This window comes from Girardinichthys multiradiatus, chromosome 13, assembly GCF_021462225.1.
Source record: "Girardinichthys multiradiatus isolate DD_20200921_A chromosome 13, DD_fGirMul_XY1, whole genome shotgun sequence".
NCBI lineage: Eukaryota > Metazoa > Chordata > Actinopteri > Cyprinodontiformes > Goodeidae > Girardinichthys > Girardinichthys multiradiatus.
Window position 1 is genome coordinate 20,109,284 of NC_061806.1, and position 27,891 is coordinate 20,137,174.

Below are 27,891 nucleotides of genomic sequence, written 5' to 3' on the forward strand. Positions count from 1 at the left end.
GCAAAACTTCTTTACTCACTATATAATACATGATTAAGTAATTCTGAACTAGTCCAATTAACTCTGTTGCATAGAAAAGTTTGACTTGCTTGGTATTTGCATTTAAAAGAGCCCTGATCATCAAAGGCATGCGGCGGATAAAAAGCCCATCACTCACATACAAATCCTTTGCGACCTATGATCTGCCCTCCGGCTGATCATCTTGATATTGTTCTCTTTCATGCACACCCATTAAAAACAACTCCTCCTCAATGAACGCGGTCACGCTCAACTGTTTAGCCTTAGCAGCCACCATAGACAGTAAACACAACTAATAGGCTCTGCCAGCTATTGTTCTCAACTAAGCAGGTGTGAAAACAACACGAATGAAGTTTATGTGAGCAGTGAGCAGGACATGTAGGTCACCAATATTGATTGCCACATGGAATTTGTCAGAGGGGCCGACATGCAGGAGCAAAGAGGGCTTTCTTTTTGAAAGGGTAAGTGAGGCGCAGCTTTTGGGGGGGGGAGGGTCATCACTGTGGTTGGACACAAATAATGTGTCACACAAGGACAGTAGCTGTAAGAAGCTTCTCTTGTCAGATGAGACCAAAAAATAAATCTTCTTGCCTGCTTGCAAAATGGGGTGCATGGAGGAACATTAACAATGCAAATCATGGTTTCTTGGGACAGAAAAGCTGGTCAGAGTTAATGGGAAGATGGATAAAGCTAAATACAATGCATAATATAAATATTATATGGTACCACCAGATAGAGAGAAAGAAAATACGAAAGTCAAGATTTGTGGACATTTCAACCAGAATGGCAGCATTTAGACTTCAAATTGCTCAAAGGCTGCTTTATGGCCATGACTCTCGCTGGTTGGTTCCTGCACAGCTGCTTCTGTGGAAGGCTGGTCAGCTTTAATTCGATAAGCAACTTATTTTTGTTGTTAATGACAGACAGACAGACAGACAGAGAGACAGACAGACAGACAAGCCAAGCCAAGCCAAGCCAAGAAGACTGATATGCCACTTTCAAGGCAGCTGCTTGAGGGGAGCAGCATCCTGCTGATTAGAGCAGAAATATGAAATTTGCTCTTTTCTCTCTCTCTGATAGATGCTCTTTGGAAAAGAAAATCCAGGCGTTATTTTTACACAATGGATTGTTGACTCAGACGACATAAGCAGTAAAGAGTATATCGAGGAGTAAGTCGTCTGTGTGAGCTGGTCTGCAGACTACATTTCCTGTAGAGAGGCTTGAACACATAACAATAAATCTATTCTAAGAGGACCTTTAAGAACATTATAAAAACATTGAAAAGTCATATTTATAGGGAGTTCCTTATAGATGAGTGTGGGCAGCCTCAACATGAGTTCCTTGAGGCTTTCAGCGACGCAGGAAATCACCACGATTAATCTGAGATGGCCCTGCTGGAGCCTGAGCAGAACATTAGGACCACTAAAAGCTAAAGTTCATACATGATGACATTTAAATGAATGACAGTGATAATCAGACTCATTCATGTGACAAAATATAGACAAATATACATATCCAGTGTTAGTGTATTTATTTAGTCGCCATCCTTCTTCCCCCTACAATAACAACAATCATTACATACAGATTTTCACTATGGTGCACTTGAAATTTACCATAACTTGATGATTATTAAATGTTTGTATTTGATTACAATGATAAGCTACACGAGAGGTGTTTAACAATAGTGGTCATATAAAAACCAAAAAACATGAAAAAAAAGACATGAAATAAATACAGCCATTGTTCAAAACATTCATATTTACAGTTTGTTTTTCCTAAAATAGCTGCACATAATATATACGGAGGCTACGTCCAAACCTGGAACTTAATATATTTATTTCTTCTATTTTAGACGGTAGGGTATATAGGTCTTCTGTTTTCTAATTTCACCCAAACTACCACACATTTCTAATTGGTAATTAGGTCTAACTTGTGTAGCTGTCAATTTATTTTGCTCATACAGACAAAAATAAACATGTTTGGAAATTTACTTGTAACACAAAAAATGTGTTCTCCAAAGACGTCAGTTCTTATGTAATAGTTTTTATTTTCAATATTCTACGTAAATTTGGACATTTTCAAGGTAAAGCTTTGTTTAGATGTCAGTTTCTGCTAATGCCACAAAGATATGTGGAACATGTTTTTAAATTAAACAATGACTTCAAGTTAGATATGTTTTCTATTAAGCCCTGCATGATTCAGGTCAAATTTGTAAATGTGACAGAGTCTGCAGAAGTGACTGTAACACAATATGTGATAAACATCCTTGAGAAAATCCAAATAAAAGAACACAACAAAATAATTTGAGGTTGGAATGTCTGTCTGAGACCTCGTGTCTCTGTTGTAGTTTCAAAAATGACAAACCAATTTTAGAGATGCACTGGGACATCAGAAAGTAGCTAGCTGGTCAGAAATGCAATTATCCAACCTTTTCCCGATGCATAAATGCACCACACTACACACAACAACAATCTTCGGTGCAGATGCTGTTACTGAAAGAGGAAAACTCAAAGTAAGCTATTTTCAGTATCAGTGAGGAAGCACAGAGGCGTGGGAACCCATTTAAAAGAAAATGAAAGATGTCTGCAGTTCATTGAGTTCAAAAGAAAGGGATACCTAAAGCATTCATCTTTAACGTGTTACAACAGATTTGCTCAGAAATCTCAGAACTGAGGTAAAGATCAGGAATACACACAAAACTGTTGTTTTAGCAACGCTAGCTGCACTACAATTTACAATATGAACTTTAAAACTAATTCCTCTGTCATCATTTTAAAACGTTAGTTATACCTTTTTAGCAGAGATTGTTCTTTTCTTCTACTATTATACATCTTAAAGAGAAATCTGAATCAGTTGAAGCCTATGCAGATGGGAAATCGGCCACAAAACTCTGATCGGCACATCTCAAAATAATATTATTGATTATAATTATTAACCTGAAAAATCAGATCAAACAAACCAAGTTTCACTGCTCAATAAAGAGATGAACTCTATGACAAAAACAAAAGAAACATTCCCCTCCTCAGATAGAACAGACATACATATGCAGCTGGTAAAAATACATAACCCAAACTACAGTAATTTATATTATCTTCAGAATCATCATCTTTATATTAGATCTATCTAATCTGAGGACAAAGCAAACAAAACAAAGAAGCAGAGATTTCTAGTCAGGCACGGCAAACAACGCCCTGAAGCCAAATATTATACAGCGACTGTACAGTATGGGCTGGGAGAGTGAGTCATTAAGGTGAACAATAATAACGCTGATCCACTCTGCCTCTATGAGGGAACACATTCAGATACAGTGGTGCAATTTTATCAAGTCACGTGTCTTTCTTCAGTCTAAAAGAAGTTGCTGTGTCAGATATGTAGATCTTGGATGGTTTAGAAGTTTATATGAGAAAAACTAAAACTGGATTATTAAAGAGAAAGCAGATATGTGTAGAAAAACTGTACCATCTAGTTTATATGCACCAGCTTCTCATGGAGGGCTTTCAATGACAGGAGTTTGTGTTTGTGACCGTATAAGGACAACATTGAAAAACAAATCATCAACAGGCTGACAAATGCATTTCAGATTTACGTTTTCGGTTGTGGCGCTACAGTCCCATATACTGTGCAGCTCAGTAAATCCTTCATAGTTTAAACCGTAAAAGAAAACATTCAGTTATACGTTTTCTCTCATATTCATCTCAGTGGGTTTGTTTATATCATTATATCGTTCACTACTCTATCTCTTGGGCCTGTCAATATCATCGATGGCAGCTAGAAGTTTCTGACGAGCCCTTTTGTTTATGTGTGAGCCCAGACACACGTTCACCAAGTTGGCCAGCTGCTTCATGGAGTACTCCTGCATAAACACACAAAGAGACACAAAGGAGCGAAATGGTGAGAAAACAAATTAAATGCAGTTAATGTTTTGTGCCAAAATCCCCCGTTTGATTTTAAATCGACTGTCTTACCCTGTGATTTTTGATAAACTGCTCCATATCATTTTCAGTCAGGTAATAGGCCTTGATGTAGGTTTCTACAAACTCCTTGTCAGGGATGGGCCGCAGGTCTGTCAATTTCTCCAGCTTCATCAGAAACTGCTGAAAGTCCAGCTGCATCAAGGCTCGGCCCTCGTTGCTGCATTTCTTTACGTTAGCATACCTACAGTGGAGGATAAAGATGGAGAAAAGGATTTTATTTAATTCATGTGAGTCCAGCTGAGAGGCTGTTGTTACAGTTGCAACCCTCGACAGATTGATTAAACTAAAAACCGATTAAGCAATTGATCGGGAGTCGATTTCTTTATTATATAAACAGCAAAAAAATGTTTTCAAGTACTGAATAAGCAGAGTAGTAGTAGTAGTTTTACTGTCACAGTTTAGTTTTAAAAAATGTATTTTATAAATATTATATATATTTATAAAATTATATTTTCAGTTGCTTCTTCAATTCGTATAGTCACAGCACGCCTGATTACAGCCTGACCGGTAGAATGAAGAAATCACCTGAGTAGAACCTGACTGACAACATGAAGCAGGTGAAAAGATTTAAAAATACAACACATAACTATCTGGTCAAAAGAAATTCAAGAATAGACATGAAACCAAGTCACTAACATCTATTCATCTGATTCGTGTGCAATATTGACATTCGCCAAAGACATGGAACACTGGAGAAACTTCTCAGGAGTGGCCAGCCAACCACAATTAATCCAACAGCACACCAGGTCCTTTCCTATGCTCTCTTCTCTTGACTTTACTCCAAAGGTTTTCTATACGTTTAGGTCTGGGAATAAGCCCTTAACCCTCTAACGAACGCATTAAATTCCTTCCACACACACATAGTACCTCCACTTTAAGATGTAGTGCACTGAAAGAGAGATGGGATCCTAAGAGAACCAATAGCAGTGTTTAAATTTGTCACATGACTTTCTGGAGGGAATTTTGACACCCTTTTCTGGAGACCTCTTCGCAGGGAGGAGCCTCACCATTTGACTCCTCAGAAATAATCAAAAAAAGTATTTTTCTGACATTTGTTGACAGGGAAAAAATACATACTCAACAAAAACTGAGGTAATTTCACTATTCTGTGGTTTATTGCACTGTATTTGATCATTTAATAATGTTAAACTGTTAAAATGAGGATGTTGCCATATGGTAACACTGTACCACTAAGATTACCATTGTATTGCTAGCCAAGCATGTTGATGGTATGCAATAATATTCTAGAGTCTGCTATAATAATGCATTTTGTGAATCCTTTCTATATTGCATATTACTATATTTGACACTCTTTTCTTCCATTTACAGAATGAATGCAACAATGTTTTATAGTTTCTTACAATTCAATTCAATTCAAAAATACTTTATTAATCCCAAAGGGAGATTAAATGTTGTTGTAGCTCATTATGAGGGTTTCCTCAAAGAGCCGTTGTAGATGCTGATGGCTGTGGGCAGGAAGGATCTCCTGTAGCGCTCCGTTTTACAGCAGATCTGAAGAAGCCTCTGACTGAAGACACTCTGTTGTTGTAGGACAGTCTCATGAAGAGGATGCTCAGGGTTCTCCATAATGTTCTTCATTTTATGAAGAATCCTTCTTTCCACAATGATCTCCAGAGGTTTCAGAGGAGTCCCCAGAACAGAACCAGCCTTTTTTATCAGCTTGTTGAGCTTTCCCCTGGCTCTGATGCTGCTTCCCCAGCAGATGATGGCAGAAGAGATCACACTCTCCACAACAGACTTATAGAAGATATGCAGCATCTTGCTGCAAACACCAAAGGACCTAAGCATCCTCAAGAAGTACAGTCTGCTCTGTCCCTTTTTGTAGATGGCTTCACAGTTGCATCTCCACTCAAGTCTGTTGTCCAGGTGAACACCGAGGTATTTATACACCTCCACCACCTCCACTTCTTCTCCAATGATGGAAATAGTTTTTGACTTATTCCTGTTTCTCTTAAAATCTACAATCATCTCCTTTGTTTTAGTCACGTTCAAAATGAGATGATTGTTTCCACACCATGTCACAAAGCGGTCCACCACCTTCCTGTACTCAGCTTCTTGTCCATCTCTGATCCACCCCACGACTGCAGATTCATCCGAGTATTTCTGCAGATGAAATACGGAAGAAAACCAAACTAGCACTTCCTGTATATGGTAGTGAGGATGGATTAGGATTTAGTGATGAAGAAAACGTGCAGCTTGCAACCCAACAAGGAGAGAGTGAGGTTGATAGAGACGGTGAGAATGATAAAGACCATGAGCCAGAGAATGAGGACAGTGGAGACAGCGAGGAAAGGAGGAGCAGTGAGGACAGGGGGGACAGTGAGGGTGAAAGTGCAGTTACAGTTTACTGTGGGTGCAACTATTATTTATGTTGCATTAAATTGGCAGGTTCATAACGTACTAATGATATACTAAGGATATTTGAAACTAAGCATGATGGAGTCCAGCTCAGGGCAGTGGAATGGTAGGACAATCGTGCCGTCACACTCCTCTCAACCTTTGCCTCAGCTACTCCACAGTGTCCGTGCAAAGATGGGACAAGAAACAAAACAAAGCAGTGGAGGTTATGTGCCCAAGTCCAGACCTACAACAAAAGCATGGGAGGAGTGGATCTCCTAGATTCCCTCATTGCCCTTTACCAAACAAAGCTGAGGTCTAAGAAGTGGTACCACAGGATTGTATTTCACATGATGGATTTCACCCTCGTCAACGCTTGGCTTTTGCACCGCATGGACTGCAGGGACTGCAGCATCCTACAAAGAGAGGTCCAGAACCTGCTCCAGTTCAAAAGTGAGGTTGCAAGCTGCCTTTGCATGGAGCGGAAAAAGAAAAGGGGAAGACCCTCCCAACATGTTGAGGAAGACCTGGCTGGGAAGAGGACCAGAGTTACCACTGCACTAGTTCCACCAGCACCTATGCGTTGGGACATCACTGATCACTGGCCTGCCATCAGGGCAAAAAAGGGCAGGTGCAAATACCCAGGCTGTACGGGTATTGTCACAATGCAGTGCACGAAGTGTGAGACCTACCTGTGCCTCACAGCTGAGAGGAACTGCTTCATCAGTTTACACAAGGCAAAGACAGCAGCATCAAGACACTCAAATCAAATGAAGTCAATTATTCAGATGAAATATTCCAATGAAATGTTGAAAAATATCTTTCAAATTGTTTTTAACTTTCAAATAACTTGCATTGTTAACTGTTAATGCTACTGGGGACTGTTTGGACTATAACCTGAGTTGTTAATGAAAGGTTTTTACAATAATAAAACAAACTCTCTTGTTTACATTAATTTCCACTATCGTACGGTGTTGCCGCATGGCAACGTCAACAAAAAATAACAAAACAAAAAAAATTATTTTTAAATGTCTCTTGATTATGTTTACTTGGTCTATTTTATGTCTAAAAAAAACATCCCAAACATTTTTTCCAACTGGCATCATTATGCGTACCGTAGAGGGTTAAAGGTCAATTTTGTGTGTTGGAAACTATTTGGGTCAACTTTGACCATATGCTTATGCATTTGACAGACACCTTTATGAAAATCTCTGTTTTGATGATGAGCTGTTTTTATGGAATCGCCCACCAGTTTATTATTTAAAATGCGTCATGTATGTCAGATAGTTAATGAACGCAGGCACTCCAATTTCAGGTTAACATTTTGCACTCCAACTCCAGTTCTTGAGAGTTACCATCGTAAAACTTTAAGATGCATCCCTGCTCCAACACATCTAAATCAGATTACCTCCTCAGCATGTTCTCAAGTGCTGCAGAGGTCTGGTAATGAGCCATTAATTTGATTCGGGTGTGTTGGAACAGGAATCCATCCAAAACTTGCAAGACTCTCGAGGGCTGGAGTTGGATATCCCCCTTTTACGCAGTAAGAGTGAAACGTTTTTTTTTTCTGGCTTACTGGGCATGGTGATAAATAACGATCCTCTTTTTTTACATATCCAGGTCAAGTCTCAAGTCTTTAGGGTACAAGTCAAGAATGAAGGCTTTTATAATTGTCACTTAAGAGCAACTCGACTCGGAGTCTCAAACTTGAGCCGAATTTTTTATATAGAAAAGATAAAAGAATCAAACTTTATTTGACTTCTAGGCACCCAACTGGTTTATTATATTTTAGGTATTACCCTAAGACACATTTTTTGTGTTACAGTGAGTGAGTTGAATGTGCCTGAGGCTCAGGGTCCACATGTATTTCGCTCCTTTGTGTTTGTGTTTCATGGCCGGGACTGCTGTCCACGTCTACAGTACATTAATCATGGCAAACACACACACCCTGTCTCTGTCTCACACGTTTCTCCTTTCTCTTCACATTTTCAGTATCACCTTCTCTCTTTCATCACCCCTCTCTCTCATCTTCTCCTTCTCTTCCTTTTTTTTTTGCATCATAGGCTGACCAGAATTGTTGTGGGGTGTTTGAGTTCCAGCACAGAATGCTAACAGAGCCGTTTTTGCGTGTCACAATGGGAAGACATAAGCTCTGAACAGAGAAATTAAATAGCAGGCTGAGGGAGGCAGAGCACAAACAAAAATGACTGCTCCATCTTGGCAAGGGTTGGGAGGAGTGAGTGTGTTTCTGTATATTTATGGTCAGAGGAGTGTACCGGGGGAAGCAGGAAGGCAGCAGAAGTCACATTTACTCACTGGAGTGGGTTCAAAAGTTCTCTCACAAAATGAGAGGAAAAGTGTTTACCAAATACCCAGGGAGGTAAACATGTTTCCTTTTCTCAGTGGGTAAGGGCAGGCCCTCCACCTATGCTCAATATTCAGTTTTTTCCCCCTGCTTGACAACATTTGAGCAGCACTAAACCATTTAGGTGAATTTTTTTCAACCTGAAACATACCCTGTGCCTGCACTCCCACCCACACAGTCAGTGTAACTTGTTTAGGTAAAAACCCCAGGATGACTTCAGCGGCCAACATCCGCATTCTTTCTTCTTCACATAAAAAAATGCGTGAACCCCTAAAACAGTTGTTGGCAGTTAACTCATCTCCTTCGCACAATCCAGCAGAAGGACTTATCACATCTACCGTCTAAAAGGACAACTTCGCACATACACTTGACACGTGAGTATGAAGACAGTGGGCATGCAAATAAAAAAACCTCAAAAAAACAACACTGCTGCGGTTCCATCAGCTATCACATCCCATGTTTCTCGCTTTCAGGGGAGAAAAGTGGTGAAATGCATTATGCTGTTTCGTGAGCGCAGAGCTGAGGTCGTTCTCTGATGGGAGTTTAGTGAGGCTTAAGAGATCTAACCGGCACTGAGGGTTTTCAGCAAGAGGGAAATTAAATAAATAGGAAACAGTCTGAAGTGCTTTGGGTGGTTTCTTCAGTTTGACTGTACTTGATTTAGATCGCTGGGAGATGATTTTTAAGAAAATCAAACATGATATATATTCTTTGAGAGTGAAGGACTGTAACTTATGTTAAAAATGACTAATGACTTTGAATCTCTGACATTGTTTCGGATGAATTTTGGTCACATCTTTACAATACTGGTTCAATTCCTTAAAATTTGCAGGCAATAGGTAGTGTACCACTCTATTAAGGTCCTGGTAAAACATTTTAATCATGTTGATATTTTGACACTGTCTGGGCCATCTATCTTTTCTTTAACAGCAGTGATTACCCAGTTTAATTTTCTGTCCACATGGCCTTAAATTTGACTTTAAAATACTTTGATACACAGAGCAGTTCATGCTCAATTCAGTTAGAGATTCTTAGTAGTTAAAACAGGCCCATACCATCATCCCTACCTCAACATGTTTGACAGCTGGTATGAGGTGTTTTGTATGCCTTGTTTGATTTCACCAAACATGATACAGTACCTTATGGGTAAAATATCCATTTAGAAAACTTCTCTCATAATACTTCCCAGATTGATTGGGAGAAACAATTGCCTTTCTAAGATCGTTGCTGTTGTCTTTCCTCCCTGGCATGTGTATACTTCATTTCTATATGATTAGCGTCACCTCGCTGATCTTTTCTCGTAAATTCAATGAAAATACACATGCCACCATCAAGACTAATGAGAAACTAACTTTTATCTGTCATATAAGCTTGAAGGTTTCACCCATGGTAGCGTTTACTGTCTGCTGAGGCAGAGCGGGAATGTGAACCACATCAGTAACCAGAGCAGGTTCTGTGGTGAGGCATCATACAGCACATTATAATGAAAAGGAAGAAAAATTCCTTAATGTTTTTCGACAACAATGTTTCCTGGTACCGTTCAGCTATTTCTGCTTTTTCCCACAAGACAAGAGTTTAATGATAATGTCTTTACAAGAAATATGACAAGGAAAACAAATTTAAAACTGCTCGTTTGTTGTTACACAAGGCAATAGTTAGCTTGTGCAAAGGAGAGACCATTCACCATAAAAATAGCTATTCACTTGTTTGAATGTTTTTCTCTCCAAAAAGATCTATTTGCATTTAGATCAGAGGTGCATACACAGCAGAAATAGTTTTGTAATTATTATGCTACAATAACACACAGATAGTAGAGAAAATAGGATTTCTACGAGAAAAAGCTCCAACTCGGGCTACAGTCCACATTTTGTGAACCTTCCCAAAACTCTTGAATATGTTTTGCTTCATAATCCTTCCCAGGCTGCGGTTATAACTTTTGCTTGAGCAACTTTTTTCCACCTTACCTTTTCCTTCCACTCAACTTTCTATTAATATGCTTGGAATTAGCAAACTGTGACCAACCAACTTCTTTAGCAAAAACTGTTGTGTCTTACGTTCCTTGTGGAAGGGGTCTGCTGTAACAGTCGTCACCATGATTGTGTAGACCATAACATAAAACTTTTGTAATAAAAAATGTTTTGTAATCATTTACAATATTCAAATTCTCTGAGGACTGAATTTGGAGTTTACTTCTGCATTAAGCCATAATCAAAATTTACCGAATAATATGCATTAAATGTAGAACTGTGTGTGTTAAATATGAGTTTTATTTTGAAATTAAATTTGTAATATAAACTTTTCAATCATATTCTGTTTTACTGAGATGCACATGTAAACGGCTGATGTGCTGAAACATTTATTGTTGCCAGTCTTCAAACGCAATGCTTTTTTTGACTCTGACTGGTTAAACTCTTACTGCACAGTTCAAATTTATACTCAATGACTAAAGAGTGGAAGACCAATAGGTTATAATACTCTGGGAGAATCTGTTAAGTATAATATTAGAAACAATACTGTGGTGTTTTTGACTCAAACTTTAACAGTTATTTACAATATGTCACCAACAAACTGTTCTGACTACACAGTTTGACCAGAATGAGCAGAGATCTGAGACGTCTGCCTCACGCAGGGGAGGCGTTTTCAGACTTTCTTACCCCTCAACCAGAGTCCTGTTTGCCAGGCGGATACAGTGCTCCCAGAGGACGTTGGACACAGGCAGAGGAATGCGCACATGTCTGGAAACATCACTGAGCCGCTTGTTAAACTGCTCAAACTCCTAAGAAGACATAAGAAAACAAAAAATAAAAACAGACTAATTGTTGGTATTTTCCATCAGTCATAGGTGACTTGCACACCGAGACATTAATTAAATTTAAAGGTTATTAGTTTTTGTAATGTATAAAGCATCATTTTAGTACAATATAATAATATACTTTTCCAAAAACAAGTGATTTTACTGCTAACCTTAGACAACGGGAACTCGATATGTTTTCTGAGGGATGGACGAACTAAATAAAAAAAGTATGCACGAGGTCTAGTTTTTATCTGGCATGCTGTCTTAGTTTGTAAAGGTCAATAAAATCAACCAATGCAGCGAGCTATACAACTCACTTTCTAATAAATATAAAAAATTTATTTCAGCGGCTTTCAAAATGTATCTTCAGTCACTTGTAAATCAATAAGTCCTGACAGAGTAAGTTATCTAAATTATTGTGTGGGAATAATTAGCCTGTATCTTAACCAAGCTACACTACTAATTTAGCAGCTTGTACCAATGGATACCCGTTGGCTAAAAGTTTCCATTATACCTTTTCTAACGCTTGAAGTCCTTTTAATGAGATGTCAGAGTGTGCAGAGCTTTCTCTGACTGTACAGAGCATGGAGTAACATGCTGTTGCTGCACATTGCTGGTCAGCTGACTAAAAAACTTTCAACATTTGCTTCAAACTTTGGTTATTTTTAAACATTTTCGGTACTAATAATTAGTCACTGAATATAAAAGAATAAATCAATCACTCTTATCATGGTATTGCTATGTTAAAAGTTGGCAAGCTACCTCAGTAGATAGCCTGACTAGTGGGCTAAAATACATTTGCTATACCTCCAAAAAATAATAGAATACTACTAAATTTAGCAGGTTGTCTGTGTATAAAATAATGCTAGAGAAAATTATTAAGACTAATTATAAGAAAAAAGTCAGTAGATCATTTTACACTACTTTGCCTAAAACTTTGGTGTAAATGCCGTGATACCATATTAATTTTACTCAAAGTACTGTAGTGAATATAGGGTAGCATGGATTGGAAAACATAAATCCATTATGAAACAAATGATTAGGATGCATCTACAGCATCCTAATCTGACAGTAATCTTTTACAGTTAAACTAAATTATACCTGCACAAGGTTTTAAATGCTGTTCCTAAAAGACATACTTTGTGTGAACCCTTGTACCCTTATTAAGATTATACCATAAAGGCAAGGCCAAATAAAGCAATTAAAGCACACTGCTCATTGCTGTCCTTTTATTTTTTAACACAAAACATCAAGAGAAACTATCCCAGAGGATGACGCAGACTGCAGGATAAACATGTACAGTGTTGTTTTGGTCACAAGAGGCAATCAGCTGCATTATGTGTGTTATGTTTGATGTTTCCTGGTTTGCAGCCATAAAACACTCCCACAGAAGGAATTTGTGTTATGTACTTGCTGCTTGCTGAAATGTTTAATTATGGATGACGAACACATTACATTTCTTTTTATAGAAGCAAAACTGGTGGATATGAAGAAGGTGCATAGATAAGATGGATGGTTGTCTGTGTAGGGCTTTTCTACTGGGTGTTTGCTGATGTGTCCTACAGCTTTAATTCAAGTCCTATTTTTTTAAGTAAGACATCAACCAAGAATTGTAAAGCTAACATAAATAAAGAATGGAGCGTAATTTATTCACTAACAGTTTCGTTACGACTTCTGGCTTAAGCATTTTGTCACAGAAGTCATTCAGAGCCTTCTGCAATCTTCTGCCACTTTATATGCAAATCGTAGCAAAATGACAGCAATCAACCTGAGTTCATGAATGCAGTATGCCTGTATGTTTGTATGGTGTGTGCAGTGCAGTGCAGTGCAGTACAGTGCAACAAAATAGGGCACACTCAGCCATAACTCAGCCCATATGCATCAGGATTGTCTGACAGGTTGAGGACGCATGGTATTAGAACCTGATAGGGGGGGGATACATGCTAGATGTAATGTACTTCATGTCGCACATCAGCTATGCTGGTCTGGCAGTTAAAATAGAGCCTGTGTGACAAATCTTCCTCCCAGGAAGGTTTTTCAAAGTGTTGAATTAAAGCTAGACTCCAGAACAGACTAAAGAAAAATCACAGAGTTGTATGAAAACCTAAAAAAGTGAGTTTGAGTTATTCTTAAACAAATAAAATGTAACCATTATGTAGTGGTGTGCTCATAATTTCATATTAAAGATAATCTGCCTGTGGACATCATTTGTTTCATATTTGACTCAATCCAGAATATAAAAAAAAAGGTTGAGAAAAAGCACATGAAGAAATAACTATTGTTTTTTTTGTTTTTTTTTTACCAAAATCACTGATCACTTTTGGGGTCCCCTTAATTTCTGTGAAATAAATGGAACTGAGGCATTTTAATTTATAGTTTTCATTAAAATTTTTATTTGAACAGTGCTGCTGACACATTGAAACTCCCCTGCTGAGAGACAAATAAAGCATTATTCCTAGACCCTGACAAAAACCAAGCTTTGGGTCAGAATTTTTAAAACTGAAATTTTGAAGTAAAATAAAGGAATGTAGAAAATGATTTCACTTTATTCGCTGTTTATAAACCACAAGCCTTTGACTCATCATTTATAACATCTACAGTAATCTTTACATTTTACAACCAGTGTTACCTTCAGCAGAACATCCACGTATATGTTGTGCTGTGACATTATCTCCTTGATGTCCCATTTAACTCCGGCCATCATAAGCAGCATTTGTTCGTAGTCTATAGCCTTTGCTGCCACTATCCAGTATATCGGTTTACGCAGTTCGCTGGCTGTGGACACCGTCTGCAGGAGGGAAAAGAGGAAAAACAAATGTATTTTGGATGTTTTGTTGTCCTGCTGAAAAGCAAACCTCCGTCTCAAATCGCAGATAGTCCAACACAGGTTTTGCTCAAAAATATCCCTGTATTTTGCACCATCCATCTTTCCCTCGACTCGGAGCAGTTTCACACTCCCTGATGCTGTACAGCATTCCCACAGCATGATGCTACTACCACCATGTTTCACTGTGGGGTGGTGTTCTTGGGGTGATGGGATGTGTTGGGTATGCACCAGACATAGTGTTTTCCTTAGTGGCCAAAAAGTTTAATTTTAGTCTCATCTGACCAGACCACCTTCCTCCATACATTTAGAGAGTTCCCCACATGCCTTCTGGCAAATTCAAAACATGCCTCCTTATTTTTAAGACCAAGTAATTGCTTCTTTCTGGCCACTCTTCCACAAAGCTCAGCTCTATGGCGTGTATGGCTTATTATGGTCCTATGGACAGATCCTTTAGTCTCTGCTGTAGAACTCTGCATCTCCTTCAGGGTTACCTTTGTCCTCTCTGATTATCAAGTTGTGTTAATACTGACAGATCATGTTACACCACAGATTGCACACAAGTGGACTTCATTTCACTAATCATGTGTCTTTTGAAGGTAATTGGTGGGGCCAGAACTTTTTAAGGTTAGGGTTTCATAGCATAGGGGTTGAATACATATTCACATGCCAATTTTTAATTGTGTTTTTTATTTTTTTTCTCATTTCACTTTGCCAACTTAGACTATTTTGTGCAGATCCATCACATAAAATACAACTAAAAAACATTTAAATTACAGGTTGGAACATAACAAAATAAGTAAAAAACCAAGGGGGTGAATACTTCTGCAAGGCAGTGTATATTAAATGTTAATGATTATAAGCTGTACATAGTTTTTTTTTTACAGGAGTCTTGTCACCTCTAAGATGAAACTGTTACATATCAGGCAGTCACAAAATAAAATAAAAAACTCTAAAAATAAATGGAAAAAGGACAATGTGTTTATGTTTGACAAAAATACAGAATCTAAGCTGCAGTTTGTAAAACAGAAAAAAAAAAAAACATTACACAAGAATTCAAATGTGGCAGCAACTTTAAAGATCAACACTGGGCTTTAAATAATGCAGAACCGAGGGTACCATCAATTACAGAGTTGTATCTGCTGATTAATTATTATTCGATTAAACATCTGTTTTCTGCAAAATTTATGAAAACTGGTTCTTTGGACATCATCAAACCTTCAGAACCAGGCCCTTACCAACCTTACCAACCGTGTTATGCATCTCATAACAACCCATCTAAACTACACAAAGCAAAATTATGAAAGCAATTCTCACAAAAACATTTATTCCATTGAATAATAAAATTACAATAAATAGAAGTTTGACTTGTGGAAGAAGAGTGGCCATGGTTGATGATCAAACTACAACGTTCATGGTGATAAATGAAAGCTGAAGTTTTCAATACCTGGGAATAAAACTGCTGTAGGAACGGTTTTTTGGCTGCAGGCATCATTGTGTCCAAGTGGAACTGCAGAGACTCAAACTGCTCGGCCAAAAACACACTGAAAGAATACAAAGGTAACATAAATCAGCGCAGTGGTGAAATAATGTGTTCTGAATGAGGTTTCTAAAGAGGCAGATACCTGGATGTAATTACAAAGTCTTGTAAAATTTAAAAGACAGATGTTTTAAAACAACTAAAATTGTTATTAATTAAAAGTGGATCAATTGTCTAAAAGCACATTGATGATTTATGATTCAAAGAAGCTTAATAAACTTCAAGCATTCTCTAGTTTCATCGGATCTGTTCATTCTGTTTTGTGGGTAGATTCAAACCTTCAGGAAAGCTCAATAAAACCTTCTCTTAGTGCAGCCTGATTTCAGCCTGTTATCAATAAAACGGTACAAAAAGCGGTTCTAAGATGTTTATTTTAAAGCATTAAAAGAGGTCTTTTGGCAAAGGTGGGAAGGGCCTTTATGTTCTTTTTTCACATGGGAACGCTCCAATGGATGGTATTTTTGCCCTGTCTCTGTCTTATTGTTGAATCATGGACACTGATCTTAACTGGGGCAAGGAAGACCTGCAGTGTGACCGCTCCTGGGAAGGTTCACCACTGTTCCATGTTTTCTTCGTTTATAGATAGAGGTTGTCACTGTGGTTCACTGGACTCTACAAGGTTTAGAAATTGATTTGTAACCCTTTCCAAACTGATGGATGTCAATGATTTTGTTTCTGAACTGTTCTTGAACTTCTTCAAGTTCAGACAAGATTTTTTGCTTTATTTATAATCTTTTAGCCTACTTCATGTTGTCAGGAAGTTTGAACCAAAGCTGAACCAAACAAATCTGGTTCGTAGTTAATTCACAAGTCAACATTGGGGGCCTTTACTTTTTATTTGGATCGTCTTTTCCCTCAAGAAATGAAATCATCATTTAAAAACTGCTTTTTTTATTTACTCAGGATATCTTTATCTCACTTAAACATTGTTCGATGGTCTGAAACATTCAAGTGTGACAAAAAAGCAAAGAGAGAGAAGAAATGTGCAAAGGGGCAGTAAACAGTTTTACATAGCACCACAGATAGTCTAGCTGAATAGCCTCCAGTGCTTTTGCAACATCAATCATCCACCAGCAGCTTACAAATATGGTAACAAATCCCTGAAAAATACTAAAAACTTCTAACTTTTGAAAGCTTTATACCCAAAGAAAAGTTTGTTCGTTCGTTCGTCGTCTTCCGCTTATCCAGGACCGGGTCGCGGGGGCAGCAGACTCAGCAGAGACGCCCAGACGTCCCTCTCTCCAGACACCTCCTCCAGTTCCTCCAGGGGGAGCCCAAGGCGTTCCCAGGCCAGCCGAGAGACATAGTCCCTCCAGCGTGTCCTGGGCCGTCCCCTGGGCCTCCTCCCGGTGGGACGTGCCTGGAACACCTCCCGAGGAAGGCGTCCAGGAGGCATCCGGTATAGATGCCCGAGCCACCTCAACTGGCTCCTCTCGATGTGGAGGAGCAGCGGCTCTACTCCGAGCCCCTCCCGGATGGCCGAGCTCCTCACCCTATCTCTAAGGGAGTGCCCGGCCACCCTACGGAGGAAGCTCATTTCAGCCGCTTGTATCCGTGATCTCGTTCTTTCGGTCATGACCCAAAGTTCATGGCCATAGGTGAGGGTAGGAACGTAGACCGACCAGTAAATTGAGAGCTTTGCTTTTCGGCTCAGCTCTCTCTTCACCACAATGGACCGGCACAGCGCCCCCATTACTGTGGCAGCCGCACCGATCCGTCTGTCGATCTCCCGCTCCATTCTTCCCTCACTTGTGAACAAGACCCCGAGATACTTAAAGTCCTCCACTTGAGGCAGGAACTCCCCTCCAACCTGAAGAGGACAAGCCACCCTTTTCCGGTCGAGTACCATGGCCTCGGACTTGGAGGAGCTGATCCTCATCCCAGCCGCTTCGCACTCGGCTGCGAACCGCCACAGCGCATGCTGTAGGTCTTGGCTAGAGGGGGCCAGCAGGACCACGTCATCCGCAAAAAGAAGAGATGAAATCCACTGGTCCCCAAACCAGACCCCCTCCGGCCCTTGGCTGCGTCTAGAAATCCTGTCCATAAAAGTTATGAACAGGACCGGCGACAAAGGGCAGCCCTGCCGGAGTCCAACATGCACTGGGAACAGGTCCGACTTAGTGCCGGCAATGCGGACCAAACTCCTGCTCCGCTCGTACATGTACCGGATGGCCCCTAGTAAAGGGCCCCCGATTCCATACTCCTGGAGCACCCCCCACAGGGCATCACGAGGGACACAGTCGAATGCCTTCTCCAGGTCCACAAAACACATGTGAACCGGTTGGGCAAACTCCCATGAACCCTCGAGCACCCTGTAGAAGGTATAGAGCTGGTCCAGTGTTCCACGGCTGGGATGAAAACCACACTGTTCCTCCTGAAGCCGAGGTTCGACTATCGGTCGGACTCTCCTCTCCAATACCCTGGCGTAGGCCTTACCAGGGAGGCTGAGGAGTGTGATCCCCCTGTAGTTGGAACACACCCTCCAGTCCCCCTTCTTATAAAGAGGGACCACCACCCCAGTCTGCCAGTCCAGAGGCACTGTCCCCGACCGCCACGCAATGTTGAAGAGGCGTGTCAACCATGACAGCAACTACAACATCCAAAGACTTGAGGTACTCAGGGCGGATCTCATCCACCCCCGAAGCCTTGCCACCGCGGAGCTTTTTAACCACCTCGGTGACTTCAGCCTGGGTGATGAAAGAGTCCAACCCCGAGTCCCCAGCCTCAGTTTCCACCACGGAATGCGTGATGGCAGGATTGAGGAGATCCTCGAAGTACTCCTTCCACCGCCCGATAATGTCCTCAGTCGAGGTCAGCAGTCTCCCGCCCCCACTATAAACAGTGTTGGCAAAGCACTGCTTCCCCTTCCTAAGGCGCCGGACGGTTTGCCAGAATCGCTTCGAGGCCAACCGGTAGTCCTTCTCCATGGCCTCACCGAACTCTTCCCAGGCCCGAGTTTTTGCCTCTGCCACAGCCCGGGCCGCAGCACGCTTGGCCTCACGGTACCCGTCAGCCGCCTCAGGAGACCCACAAGCCAACCACAGCCGATAGGACTCCTTCTTCAGCTTAACAGCATCCCTTCTAAAGAAAAGCATCATTCAATATTAGCAAGAATTATAAGAAATATAATAAAAGTGAAAAAAGGGATACTGCAGACAAAAATAATATTCCTGTTCCACTGTGTATTCAGTTCTGACTAAACAGACCTTTTTGTGAGTGCAGATCGATAACTGTGAAGTATTACTGCACACTAAATACAAACCCTGAGTGAGGGAGGTTTGAGTGTGCCATTATTCTGAGTCTGATTTTTAAGGAAGCAGGGCTGCTGTGTAAAAAGGCTCCTAAGAGCAGCCTCAAGAAATGGTGGTAAGCGTTTTAAAGAAAGATGGAAACGTACAGTTTAAGAGAAGAATACTTAGGCAGAAAGGAAATTTATGCTGATGAGATGTGACATGTTTATCAGTGGCCCTTAAAGCTAAATTTAGAACTCACTTAGTAGGGAAATAAAAAGCATTGTCCCCACAAAGCAAATCCTCATCAGAAAGTGCTGAAAGAAAACATAAAAAATCTTTGTTGGGAGTGGTGAGTTCAGTTATTTCTATTAATATTTTGACTAATCCAAGTAAAATCAACAGTCAGGCCACTGATTATTTTAATATGGCAAACACTTTTAACTTCAAATTTTGTTTCTATAAAGAAACCTATGAAAAGAAATTAAACAGGATTTTAAAAGTACACAGAGATTAAACCTAAAATCAAGACCTTTAACAATAAACAACAAAGACAATCTAAGTAGCTTCTTAAATGTGTTGAGCTCTCAGCCTGAGCACAGACTCCCCTCAGGGCTGTGTGTTAGGCCCCCTTGTCTACACCCTCTACAATCGTGACTATCAACACTGATCCCAGGATTAATATGACGAGATTTGCTGATCATACAACTGTGGTTGGGCAGATCCTTTGTAACAGGGAGGGAGTAGAGCAGTGTGCAGGTAACAACAAAAACAAAACCTCAGGAGCTGGACATAGATGTCACAAGGAATAAATAAACACTGTCGGAAGTTAAAGCCAAACAAATCATGACCGGCCAATGACACTGTAGATGGTTCATTCTGCGCCACGTTAAAGGCCTATTCCAAACAAAATACTTTGATCAAACCTGAACTGGATTGGTCTACAGGCCAGAGTTTCGAAAGAAACAATGTTTAACATACTTATGAAAGCTTTATTCTATTTGTGAAAACACAAAAACCCTTTTTTTGTTTTAGATTAAAACAAATATGAAAACTGAAATATTTTATGGAAAAATCTAATCCACTAAGTGAATATTATACTGTATATGGTATATTTAGTTAACCAATCAGATATTTAGGTCCATTTGAAAGGGCCATAGTCACAGTTAATTAATTCATGACTGCAGCACAAGAACTACATTATTCAATAAATACTGAAATTAATTATCTTTACATTTGAGAAATTCCAAATTTATTTGCGTATTTAATAAAATCAAGATATGCAATTGCAATAGATATTTTTTGTGCATTTTCTTCAGTTTATTTAAATGAACATATGAATCAACTGCTTCTGCTGCACAATCTGACACAAGGAGCCTCTCCAGGGGGTCGTCACTGCAGCCCAAAAGATCACCAGCTACCCTCTCCCCTCCCTGAATGATCAGCACATTTACCATAGTGTGAAATAAAGAAAAACGAAACATTCTCGGGGATATATCTTACCCATGACGTTCTGTGTATGAACTGCTCGCCTTGGGCAGACAGTTCAGGGCCATTAGATCCAGAACAAGCAGCATTAAGAGCAGTTTCTATGGCAATGCAAGGCTCACTTAGATTGGGCAGTTCATAGAATGATAATAGAATGGTAATGTGTGGTGACTGCTGTTTTATAAGAATTTTATTACTCATACTTTCTTAAATTTTTACCCGATATATGGTTGCATTATTTAACAGTTTTATGCATCTTTTGCTCAAAGGGTTAGATTTTAAATTTGTTGTATGTATTTACAATAACAACAAAAATATTCTCATTTTGATTCCATTTGCTCTGTTCGCAGAGTAGAGAAAATTATGTCACGTTAAGTGGGGACATCTTGTGTTTGCCTTGGCGAAGCAGTTCGGTGCGAGGCCAAAAAGATGCAGCAGCAGTGCACCCTACAGTTCACCATTATCTGATCACACTAGTAGAAATGTGACACCCAAACAACAGCCGGGGGCTCAACAACGCCTAAACGGCCAGTTTGCTGAGCTCGGCTCGGACATCTAATTCCTACTCCGACATTTCTCACACCTTTCTAGTCTTTTCGGCCAGAAAAGTTGCTTTTGGAGTTAAATTTGATAAAGAGGTCAGAGGCCATCCGCTGCCATTTCTTATAACATGTTTTCAGATTAAGGGATATTTTTTATGCAACCTTAAAGTCTGTGTTTTTCTCCCCTGGTAATCTTTTACCCAAGATAGATCATCACCTCGGCAATTTGGCTCGTTAGCTTTCATTTTTATCCAAACCTTAAAGGGGTCAAATCATGCAAAATCCACTTTTTTAGCCTTTAAATGGATTTTTTTGTGTACTTGGGAGTCTGTAGGAGTGCAGAAAAGTTTAATCTAGTCTCCCCAAGTGCTGCAGAGATATTTTTATATTCTGTTTGGGTCGTAATTTTCAGTCCGTTCAGTTTTCTCTATTATCTGTTATGTTTTTCTAACTGTTATGTCACAATATGTGCTGCGGAACCGCTAAATAAGGTCATGGACTTCTGGTTGATCAATTTCAAATATTCGCAATATTTATTTCTCGCTGCGATTTTGTAGTCCGAGCCCAAGTATGCCTACGCTGAAAGAGGATAAGTTTGGTCGTTGGGTATATTCAACCCACACAATTCATTACACCTTCCCCCAGCATCAGAAATTCTTCAAAGTGCCTAGATAAATTTTAATTTTCATGGAAATGTTCCCACATCAGTGGGGAAATTCCTATTTCCTCACTTCAAGGACGACTGCTTCAGCAACCTCTGCCCATATCAAGAAGGATTTGCTGAAAGACTTCATCTGATTGAGGGGTCAATTCCTTCTGTCTAAGGAAAAGTCAGACACAGCAAAGCAGTAAGCTGAAAATAACGCTAAAATGACAACTAACTTTATTTTATACATTAATTTATTTGTGTTGATATGACATCCTGGTCATTGTTCTGATAGCAGTAGCATCTAGCAGTAGCATTGTGTCTTCTGCTTATGTTAGAGCTGTGTGCTGCTTTTAGCTCCTTGAGGACAGAACCGTACTGCGTGTTTTGAATAGTATTAATACATAAACGGTTTTGTGTTGTTTTTGCAGTTTTTGTCTTATTTCTGCAGCGCTAGATGATTGTTATTAAACTATAAAGATGGCCAAACGGGTTAAAGTGCGCGCTCCTTGACCTCGAGGGGGTGGGGTATGAAGTGCCTCATTAGCATTTAAAAACGAGTTGCTCTCAGACACACCTCAGAACAGGGGTTATAGAGGGACCTGTTGAGCTACAATAACAAGGAGTTCAGACCAAAGCATTGCAGTTCCACTTTGTATAGACCACAACTGAATGATTTAGATGTGAAAAGAAAGGATTTAAAAGCATGATATGATATATATTTAAGAGCTGAAGAATCTGAGGCTTGACCTAATTTTGGATGAAGGTGGTATTAAGCAGTTTGTGTGTTTTTTGTAAGAGTCAAAGGAGAGAAAACTACACAAAAAGTGCATTCACACAGTACATCAAAGGTAGGATTGTGATCATTGACGTTGTTGGGACCCACAGCCATGGATTACAACATAAAGTCCGGTACAAACTTTTCTGGAACTTTCAAAATAAATTGCATTAACCGACTTCCAGCACAACTTAGGAAGGGGGGGGTAACAGCGGACTTCCCGTGAGGTCACTGCCCGTATAAAACCCCCACCTTTCCAATGAATCGATCTCTTCCACCCGGACCCCGCTGAGGAGCTGGCAGGAGAGGCACAGCGCGCTAATGTCTCTTTGCAGGCAAACAGACATAACTCTTCAAACTGGATCCAAGAGTGTCATAAGATCATGCGATCATATGCACTAAGTTAAGTACGAATGAATTGCTGTTTGTGTATCCGGTATTTATTCATGAACAGGGGTAATTAAGGTACAAGCGTTGCTTGACTTTCTCTCTGAGATCTACAGAAGCAAACTGTTTCCAGAGAGTTCCCAGGAGTTCCTGAAGGAGGACAACGGGACGCATCACCGTGGTCACGGCAGTAACTGTGCAGTTTGGTCGGCGAGCAGAGTGAGCGCCCACCTTTGGCTACGGAGGTTATCTGTAGCTAATCTTTTGTTCACAGAGCTTTCTTCAAACTTCGTCATCGCCCAGACTTTTCCTCAGCAAGGTTCATACGAGGTTAGGTTTGGGCAGAGTGATAGAAGTGGTTTAGAATGAAATGATCTGAACGTTTTTCATTTTTTGAAGTTTGGTTTTGTTTGTGTTGAACTTAACTATCTTGGTGCTAGCAGGCTATCTGCAGCACACGTGGTCAGTTTTGTGTTCTGTGTTTGTGTGTTTTTAAAGTTAAGACAAACTTTATTTAAAGGGTGTTTTTAAACACAGAAGATTGATCATAAGGCACCGTCCACGCTTATGCATTTTAACCCTTTTATTAATGGTATTTTAAAGGTGTGTGTTTGATTCTGATGATAAGCTATAAGCTTCTTTTGTTAGCTTTAACTGCTAACAGCTAAGAACACATGTGCTTACAGTTAATCTGCTAAGATCATTTAACCAAAAAGGTTGCTAGTTTTCAATCCAGTAAAATATTTCCCTAAACATTGTTTTGCTAAACTTGATAACTAAGTAAACACCATTAAGCCCCATTTCTCCAGAAAGATTTGGTTCTTTTTCAAAATATTTCCTTAAATAGTTTACTATTTTCTAAATAATATTTCTTTAAATATTGTTTTAATAAGTAAAGGCAGTTAATGAGACACTGTTGAGAATTAGTCATCCAGAAAGTTGTTTTATTCAGCAGATCATTCTTTAAAACCTTATTTTGTTAAAATAATATTTTATCTGATCTTGCATTGTGAATGGTTGTCTAAACATTTGTTGATTATTGCCTAAGTTAATTCCAAGACAAACTTAACTTCATTTCCAGATTCTCCAAGATAATCCTTGGTTCTCAAACATAAACATTGCATGGTAATGTTGCATCACTCTTTTGGTCATGATTTTCAATCATCTTTAATCAACTTGTTTATATTGTACATAGTCCATTTGTCTTCATTATTCTTTAATTCTGCTTGGTAGTTTAGTTGGATTGTTTTAGCATAGTAAAGAGTTTGTTGATTGAAATATGTTTGACTTTGAGTTGACTTATTTTTGTTAATAAATTCTTGTATTTTAAGAAATTGTGTGAATTCATTCCATGTGTGTGAAGAGTTTATGCTGTTCAATAATGTCAGAGCTTGTCTCACACCTTTCTATTTTGTCCTAATACCATCGCCTTACTGGGCTGGTATTCACAGGACAACCCTTAACAGACCGAAATATTATTTAATAAAATATTAAAATATTAAATATTAACTAATATATTCATATTCATAATCACAACAACGTGCTGCATTATAGTGGCCAGCCTACATAACAGATGCTGATCCAACAACGTATTTATAAGTTGTTCTAACAGCAGTGTGAAGTGTTTTGCTGCTTACAGAGACTCAGTGGCCACCACCCTCTGTGCCAGCCCATAGAGAGTTGCGCTGTCTGTGAGAACCACCATCTGGCTCAGGTGAGGACTGGGGACCTTTTCCTTCCTGTCCTCTGGTGGACCATGGACTCCTGCATTCTCCCCGACAGAATCCTGAAACAAACAAATATAAAATGAAAGAAGCAAGGTTAGACTGAAACCTGAAATAACTTGAGAAGCATGCATAATCGAAAGCATATTAAAGCACCACACAACAAGGAACACAATATAGGCAACCTGGCTGGTCAAAGTTGCTGAATCTTGTAATCTGGGCAATTCTCAGCATGAGGAAAATGTTTTAACACCCTGTTAATAAGCTGCTTTTGTTGGCTACTATATTAGGGATAGGCCTTAGCTCCCCTTTGATGCCACCACTGTTCCTATTATATCTATAAACCAACTAGTTTGGACCCATGTATCTGATAATTGATCGTTAGCTAGGTATTTTGATGATATACTGAGAGAAATATTAACAATGATCATCACATGTCAAATTTTATTGTATATTTTTGCTCAAGATTTTGGAATGCATCCTGTTTTTATTGATTGTAAAATAGTTGTTTAATAGAATCAGAACCTTAGATCACATTAGGAAAAATAGTGAAAGCCCTTTTAGTAAGACTAGTGCATTTCTTTGTTATAGATCTTTGGATAACTACAGAAAAATAAAAGGCTACACATTAACCTCACTTTTTCTCACCAAACAAAACATAAAAACAATTTTCTAAACTAAAGGGTACTGACATTTAACTGAGCTGGTGGAAAGTTATTTCAAATAACATCATTTAGGTTTTGTTATTTATATATTATATCTGTTTCTATATTTGAAAAAGTCTGGCCTATATTTAAAAAGCACTAAAAATGAAATAAAACAATATAATAATGCAAGAACCTTCTTCAGCCTTTATTTATGTCTCTTTACACATGTTTATGAATACTCTGCTGGAGTCTATTAATGTTTAGACATTTGGCTGTTAACGAGACAAAGAGGTTTTTTGGACATAATCCTGTAAATAAGAGCTAACCTGCCATTTAGCAAAGAAACGAGGGGCAATATGATGACTGTACTAAATCATAAGGTCGGGCTCACACTGAATAATCTGGTCAGCTGCAGTCAGCAGATGAATGTAAACTTGGAGCTGTGAGAACAATGATGACACAGACATGAACCAAAGCAAAACAAAAAAAAGGATTCTGTGTTTTTTCCCTTAGTTAACCTTCCAAAACATAAATGTAGAGCAGAGATGTCCAAATCCAGTCCCTGAGGACCAGTTTCCTGCATTTTATGTTTCCTTGTTTCAACACAACTGGTTTCCATTGTTTGCCGATTACCAGGCTTTTGCTGAACTACAATCATCTGAATCAGATGTGTTAAAGCAAGGAAAGATCTAAAAACATGCAGGACACCGTCCCTCAAGGACCGACTTTGGACAACCCTGACGTAGAGGCTTTTATACAAAAACAATCTTGAATTGAATCAGTCTTGTGGGACTTGCAGCCAAACTAAACACATACAATCTAAAGGTCTGCTGACCAAACATTTTTCAAGTTATCTTCCTTTTGGATATCTTTCAAAACATCTCTTCATACAAAAAGATTTCCATCCTTTCATTTAAAAAGCAGCTGAAACAGAAAAGGAAAGAAAAGAAATCAGCCTGAGTCCCTTTCCATCAATCACTATTATCTGTATCTGCATAAAGAAGCCATTAAGATTCCATAAAGTGATGCAAAACATCAAAATGTATCTATAAGGCATGTTTTGGTGCTGTAATGGATTGTATTGCTGCTGCAAGGCTCTCTGAAACAGTCTGTGAAAGATCCCAAGCAATTATGCAGCTCGTTAACAAATAAGAGCTACACGTGAAGCACCATTTTGTTCATTTATATACCGTGGTCCTGTTCAGTCTGGGTTTGATCATGACTGCGGGCATTTTCTATCTCAAATAAGCACTGGGAAGCTTTCATAGCTGAACCTTAGAGGATGTCTATTGGGGTGTGAAACAAGGCTTAGTTTAGGACTTAGTAGTAGAAGGAATAAAGAAATATTGTAAAATCTGGTAGAACTGCCTGTTATAACTGTTATAAGATGGCAACAATTGGGTCATAGTTTGTAATATTTTGGCAATATTATGTAATTACCAAAGTACTTACATTGTAATTAACTTGAAGTAACAGACTGTAATAAGATGTTAAAAGTAAATAATCAACTGTTAGTAAAGATGTCATAACAGGATGATATGATATTAATAAAACTATAAATATATAATTACCAAGCAGAAACAGAGCAGCTTAGGGTAATGTTTCCCAAGTGAAATTACTGTCACCTTAATAATAATGGAATAAAAATAAATAAATAATGCAACAAGTTGGTAATAATATGGTAATGCTTTGGTTCTGAACAATACACTGTTTGTCAAGGGAACTCGTTTTTTTTTAAGTATTAAAACTGAAAATATTAGGGAAACGAATAAGATAACAACCAAACATAAAGACGTATGTTTAGATGGATATTTTCAGTTGTTGCCAGCCTTCATTCAAACCTTTTTCAGACAAAATAAATTTAATAGGTAAAATATGTTGTGTAGGCCAAACTTGTTTTTCCAATATGTTTATTAGTGCAGTTTGTTACCGGTAGTATGTTCTGTGTAATAACAATGAGTCAAGGATGTAAACTGACAAAGTAAATGTTTAGGTTTCATTGTATGGCAATATTTAACATTTTTCCAACATTGATAAACAAGTTTGTTGCCAAACCAATCTCTTACAATCAGCAGCGTTATTGTTAACACATCATCTTACCTGATTTTTACATTACCTTTTTTTTTTTTTTTTTTCCCAAGTTATTAGCCCGTAGCCACGCTTTTAATATTAAGCTGTGGAAAAGGAATTGCTACCTAAAATATTTAAGGGTAAAATGCCTAATTAGGTCTAGGTTGTACACTGGTTGCAGATAGTGGAGAAAGTCTAAGTTTGGAATGAAAGCTAAATCAGGCAAGGCAGTTTTTAAAGATTACAGCTTGTAAATTTCAAAGAGCCAAGTATTCACAAAAATAAGAAAATGTGACAGTCCTGCATACGTACTACACGAAAAATCACTGGTATGCAGCTCTGGAGACAATTTATAGTTCAGATCTGCTGCTGCCTCCTAATATGTGAAAGCTTCAACCTGTCCAGAAACTTGAGCTTATCTCTCTGCATTTAGTCCAAATATGAGTACAGCATTAAATTGCTGAAATTTATTTATAAGATTAACATGTTAACACTTGATTGATAAT

The 27,891-nt window shown here is 38.9% G+C and overlaps 1 protein-coding gene across 2 annotated transcripts in view; it reads right to left on the bottom strand.

Annotated features, from left to right (window-relative positions):
• Positions 1 to 1,532: 1,532 nt before the first annotated feature.
• vps50 (VPS50 EARP/GARPII complex subunit) overlaps positions 1,533 to 27,891 on the bottom strand; it is a 158,289-nt gene continuing 131,930 nt past the window's right edge. For both annotated transcript variants that reach the window (XM_047383265.1, XM_047383264.1), the window contains 6 exons: positions 24,582 to 24,730; positions 15,781 to 15,877; positions 14,139 to 14,297; positions 11,370 to 11,491; positions 3,984 to 4,173; positions 1,533 to 3,871 (listed from right to left, as the gene is read on the bottom strand). In XM_047383265.1, coding sequence (XP_047239221.1) covers positions 3,752 to 3,871; positions 3,984 to 4,173; positions 11,370 to 11,491; positions 14,139 to 14,297; positions 15,781 to 15,877; positions 24,582 to 24,730 — 837 coding nt within the window. In that variant the 3' untranslated portion in view covers positions 1,533 to 3,751. The remainder of the gene's footprint in view (positions 3,872 to 3,983; positions 4,174 to 11,369; positions 11,492 to 14,138; positions 14,298 to 15,780; positions 15,878 to 24,581; positions 24,731 to 27,891) is intronic.